This window comes from Thamnophis elegans, chromosome 1 (assembly GCF_009769535.1).
Source record: "Thamnophis elegans isolate rThaEle1 chromosome 1, rThaEle1.pri, whole genome shotgun sequence".
Taxonomy (NCBI): Eukaryota; Metazoa; Chordata; class Lepidosauria; order Squamata; family Colubridae; genus Thamnophis; species Thamnophis elegans.
The window spans coordinates 89,238,711-89,244,710 of NC_045541.1; the positions used below are offsets into that span (position 1 = coordinate 89,238,711).

Below are 6,000 nucleotides of genomic sequence, written 5' to 3' on the forward strand. Positions count from 1 at the left end.
AGGTCAAAGATAATTTGAAGTAAATTGTGTTCCCCCCAAAAGGCACTGATTTAAAGTAGCTATAATTGATGTTATGTGTTCCCTTCATATCTGCATAGCCCTAATTTATAGCTAGATTGTGGTGTTCACAGTACTACCTATGAAAAGGACCTCAGCCTTAAAAAAAAAAAAATTAACATGCTATGCAGAAATACTCTGTTTTTTGAAAATTTTACTTCAAGTATTATTGACGTAATGGGGGTTGGAGGAACCTTCTTTCTAAGTGTTGAGTCATATTTAAGTTGTGAGTGTGATTTTCTTTAATAACATCTTTCCCTGGGCTATAGGATGATGAAAACAATAACACGTCTTCACAAAGCTATGGTGCTATTAGAGTACTTTACAAGTAATTCTTGGGACTGGAACACAGACAATGTCAATATGCTTATGAGCCAGCTGAGTCCTGAAGACAAAAAGGCAAGTTACATTTGTGTTGCTTTGCTTACTAACAATAAGGTACATAAGCATTTCAATTAAGGAACAAAATAAAAGCATAAGAAACTAATGAAAATATAAAGCTGTAGCATGTACTGTAGTTTTTCTGAAACAACAATAAAATGCCAAATGTATTCAGTATACAGTATTCAGTATACCCATTTTCATAATAAGCGCAACTAAATACCGATATCTCTGTGTATGGGCTGCACTGGAAACCGAGATAAATCTAAATAAAGTTACTATATATATATATTAGTATATTTTCCATAGAATAGAAAAAGATTTGATTTTAAAAGAGATTTGCCATAATTGGATACCCAAATTGAATGCGGGTACATTTTTGTAACTGTATTAAGAAAAGGGAGAAATAACTTTTGGTATTATAGGACCTAGACGCAAGCACTCTATATAATTACATAGATCCAGTTACATAGGTAAATAATTCCATTGAACTCTGAATAAACATTGATACGATTCATTTGTTACCCTTTCAAATGCATGATATAACCAGTTTTCACACAGACACCTTTTATTTTGATATTGTTTTAAAGGGCTGGGTAGAAAAGACTGTTGGTATCAAAATGCTTCTTATGTAATTGTGCTTGTGGTTATTACAAGAGTCTGAATTTATTTGTGGAGTCCATATTATGGATCATTAATGGGAGTTAATTCTTAGGTTGGGCGTGTTGGTGATGTTTTGTTTTTACTAAGAAACAATGTTTTTATCCATTGTATTCCTGATTTGAGTTTAAAACTATATTTTGTTAGTAATAGATACATTCTTTAATTTTTACCCTAGGTATTTAATTTTGATGTCCGGCAGTTACATTGGGCAGAATATATGGAAAATTACTGCATGGGAACAAAGAAGTATGTACTGAATGAAGAAATGTCTGGTCTCCCTGCAGCTCGGAAACACTTAAATAAGTACGTGAATTTGACTTCTTTGTTCCATAAATTAATATGTACTTATGTTAACTATTCTAAATGTAAAATGTTGATGAGCCATGGGGGTCCGGGGTTAGAATGCAATATTAAAGGCCAACTCTGCCCACAGCCAGGAGTTTGACCCTGCCTGGCTAAAGATTAACTCACCTTTCCATCTTTCCAGATTGGACCCAGATTGTTGAAAGGAATATGCTGATTGTTAACCTCCCAGAGAAAGCTGTAAAGCACAATGGAGCAGTATATAAGTCTAAGTGCTATTGCTATTAACAACAGAATCTTCTGTTTTTAATTAAAAGTCAGCTTTTGGAAATTCACTTAGAAGGAGAAACTTATCAATGAGCCTATTGTCTATAGCTGTGATGGCAAACCTATGGCATGCATGCCACAAGTGGCACGCGGAGCCATATGTGGTGGCACGGCACCTATCACCTGGCATGCATGTACGCGCCGGCCAGCTGATTTTCCACCCTTCCGGTTGTTCCGTTGGGGCCATTTTTGCCCACCCCAGCCTCTGGAAGCCTGGGGAAGCCGAACTTCTAGTTGGCCCGTTGGGGGCGTTTTTCGCCCTCCCTACCCTCCAAAGGCTTCCTGAGGCCTGGGGAGGGTGAAAAACAGTCCAACCAGAAGCTCAGAAACAATCCATTTCCAGCTTCCAGAGGGCCGTCGGGGAGCTGGGTGAGGCTGTTTTAACCCTCCCCAGGCTTCAGAAAAGCCTCTGGAGCCTGGGGAGGGATTGTGTGCACATTTGCAGGTGGACAGGAAGATTGAGTGGGTGCACGCATGGGTGCAATTTTGGCACATTGTAAGAAAAACATTTGCTATCACTGGTCTGTAGAAACCATTGACAAAGAAACATAGAATTCATCTGGGTGCACATCATAGTGAGAAAAAATTCAACACTATATTCCTCCCTTCTGGAAAACATAAAATCAAAATGCAGAGCCTAGATTGAGAAAACATGGAGTGATTTCAAGTTGAAAATTAAACTATTAATTAAGCACAGGTGCACAAAACCATAGACAAAATAAAGAAGTAATTTGTTTATTCCACCTTCCTATGCATATAATATTGAAATCCAGTTAAATGCACCTAACCCTCCCCTCATGCACACATAATAATAATTTTAGATCTCTTACGAACCCAGTGAGATTTTAAATTTGCTTGTGAAAAACTTAATTCAAACAGCATAAGAAGACTTTCACAGACTAATAAAATATAAGAACATGCATAAAGTATGAATGTCTATACTAAGATATACAGAAGTCATAGTCGCATAAGTTATTTTTAAAAGAAGATTCACTGTTGCTTTATTTATTGAATAACCTATTAACTATTGATGTAATTCTGTGAATGTCAAAAACGTATGAAGTCAGGCCACAGTAACTCTTCTATTAATACTTAAACACTTGTGTAATTATTCAAATAATCAATTGACATTCTTATTGTAATCATTTCAAAAATGCTAAACAGGTATTGTGGTAAAATAATTTAGGTGAGGTCCACCAAGACTCCCATATTGCTTGCCTATCTCTTTTGCCTGAAGATTACATATTGGGGTTTTGATTACCTTTTAAGTTGGGGAAAGAATTCTATGATAGGAAAGGAAATCTCTACTGCAGAACAGTATAATTTACTGGTGTGCAGATTTTAGAGAACTAGACTCTTGTAACAACAGTGTACACACTATTATAAAAATTCCTTTCTAATGAAATAGGAATTTTATGAATAATATGTTTCACTTCATCCTCAAACTGTTATATTCTTATTTTCCAGTTTACTTAAATTTCCCACATTTGTTTTTTTTTTCCCTTTCTTTCTCTTGATTTGATTTATCTCTAGGCTAAGGAACATACGGTATGGCTTCAATACAGTACTTGTAATCCTCATCTGGCGAATTTTCATTGCAAGATCGCAAATGGCAAGAAACATCTGGTATTTTGTTGTTAGCCTATGTTACAAGTTCCTTTCTTACTTCAGAGCATCCAGCACTATGAGATACTAGAGATGAAATTCCAGCATTAGGACATCTATGCATTTGGTGGTCTAATGGCACAAAGCCGTATAATATACCTACTCATCTTGTCTTTTGTAAAAACATGAAATATTAGATCTGGATTGTGAAATACAGTTCATGTGATGCTTAATTGTGTATTTCTGAAGATTATATGGCTAATCTGGATCAATCTCTCATTAGGCAAATATGTAGGTAAAATATCTAAGCAGATTTAATACATCTGTATGAAGAAAACGTTAGGCCATTGACCAGTGTAACTGCAATTCTGGAATGCATTCAATTAAAATCTGCCTTAATATAGTAAACTTAATTTTTATTGCAAATAAGCGCATTTAGATAAGGTAAACAAATTATTCTCTTAGGTGGCAATTTATTTGAGAATCACAGTGGATTTTTCTGGTTAATCTTATGAGAAATATTCCTTGTAAATTATTTAAAGTGGGCATTCTGTTAATCTTTCCTTCTTTGCTCTTTTCCAGAGGCTCTTAACTATACAAAATTACTAAAAGAAATCTTTAAAAAGATGGGGGAGGGGAAGGAGTGCTGTTACAAGTACACCTATACAATTAATACAGTTATTCCACAGGAAACAGTTAACTATCCACTATTGAGAATTATATCCAAGCATTAGAATGCTTGAACACTGTTTCCCTCAGCCATTTCTTAAGCCCATCACCTAACTAAAAAGGCAGAATACTTTTAAGAAGGAAACTGCCATTGGTATGCAGTATTTTATCTCAAGCTTTCTGAATTGTGGCTATAAAAAAGGGTGCAAAGAGAAAATGATGAAATAAGTGATTTTGTCCCTTAAGATATAGTAAGAGAAACTTTCACTGCAGATAAGGAACTTGAGATCCAAATAGAAAAAAAGTTTGTTCCCTGTGTTATCCATATAATTTAAAAGTGAATTACCAAATGCTTTCTTTAGCATTTAGGAGTCAGTATATTTATGCTAAATAAGTTCAGTAGTTTCAGTAGAAATAGTTGAAATAAAAATGTAGAACATGGAAACTGTTGAATAATTCCTACTTGGGCTAATATCTTTTTCTATATGTTTAAATTGATTTAGCAGTGAGCATCCATTTGCAACTGTTTCCATGAAATGTAGATTTGAATTATGCTTCATTTAAAACATGGTTTTTATATTTCATGACATGTTCTACATTCTGTACTAACTTAGATGCTTTATTTGCTATAATCCACATTTTCAGGTGTAGTATGGGATAATCTGATCAACTTGTATTATATCTATTTTTATTACTATGCTTAAGTAAATTGTGAATGGATCATACAAGTGTTATGCACAAGACATATGTGTCCTACACTTATTATTCCACATTCAAACCTTATGCCACTGTTAAAATCTTCCATATAATTGTGCTTCTACTTTTAAAAAGAATGTTTCCTTGTTAAAATTTTAACTATTTTTCTCATAGTTAAATATGATTTTTTTTAAAAACAAAACTTAAATGTGCATATAATATTTACAGGGATACAACATGTTGCATGGTCAGGGACCACACTCTTTTAAAGAGTGTGTGAGACTGCTGTTGCAATGGTGGAATACAATAAATTGTGAACTTTGTGATGTAATATTTTACCATTTATTTGCAACATCCTTACTATATCTGTCTCACCGTTGCTTCATAAATAATTCCTCACTGACCATATATCAGTTTGGCACATTGGAATAGATGTCTGGAACTTAACATGCAAGAGGATGGGTGTGTACGTGTTATGTGTATACACAGGTGAAATAAATATCGGTAAGGCAACTGAATGTTACTTAGATAGTCATTTTTTCCTGCGTATCTTGTTTTATGGAATAAATTATAGGTTTCCTTAAAACAAATACAGCTGAGAAATAACACAACTTTCCATAACATTTTTTTGGGGAAACAAATCTTTCAGATTTCCAACGTCTAGGTGATTCATTCTATTTTCATATCTAAATATATTCTTATGCTATTCTTGCTAATATAGCAGTATCAATACCAGTTGTTTCAAACCTAAATGAAAAATATGTGAATTTGAATGCCTGAAAAGTTTCAAAATTACCAAAAAATTGTCAAATCTGAAGTGTGAGAAAAAGATATTATGAAACAAAAGCCCTTGATTATGCCAGAATTTAGAATTAGGATTATAGAAACAACATTCTCTACAGTGTGAGTTCCCTACTATAAGCAGAGATTTCAGAAACAGCGTTTTAAATAATTATTTAATAAAAATATTTGGGTGCCTTTGTATGTAAACCAAAAATAAACCAATTCCTGAACACTGCATTTGTTGAATTTATCAGGTAGTTTAAGCTAAATGTGAGATATTCATTGAAAGTATCATGTGCTATGAAATAGAATTTAATATACTACTGCTTTGCTTTAAATGTTTGTGGTATACTTGTAAACTTTTGAAGATCAGAGAAAGATAAAAGTAGCACATCATTACCAATTTTCCTTCCTTGAAAGGGAAAAACAAAATAGAGAGAATAATCATTGAATCCAGGGAGTGCCTGAAATTACATTAAAACATTGTTTTACCATACTTTTAAAAAAGTACATTCA

General features: G+C 33.6%; 1 protein-coding gene across 2 annotated transcripts in view; it reads left to right on the plus strand.

Annotated features, from left to right (window-relative positions):
- Window positions 1-5,719, plus strand: part of FAR1 (fatty acyl-CoA reductase 1) — a 60,948-nt gene extending 55,229 nt beyond the window's left edge. For both annotated transcript variants that reach the window (XM_032223727.1, XM_032223737.1), the window contains exons 10-12: window positions 327-456; window positions 1,277-1,404; window positions 3,265-5,719. In XM_032223727.1, coding sequence (XP_032079618.1) covers window positions 327-456; window positions 1,277-1,404; window positions 3,265-3,427 — 421 coding nt within the window. In that variant the 3' untranslated portion in view covers window positions 3,428-5,719. The remainder of the gene's footprint in view (window positions 1-326; window positions 457-1,276; window positions 1,405-3,264) is intronic.
- Window positions 5,720-6,000: the final 281 nt, after the last annotated feature.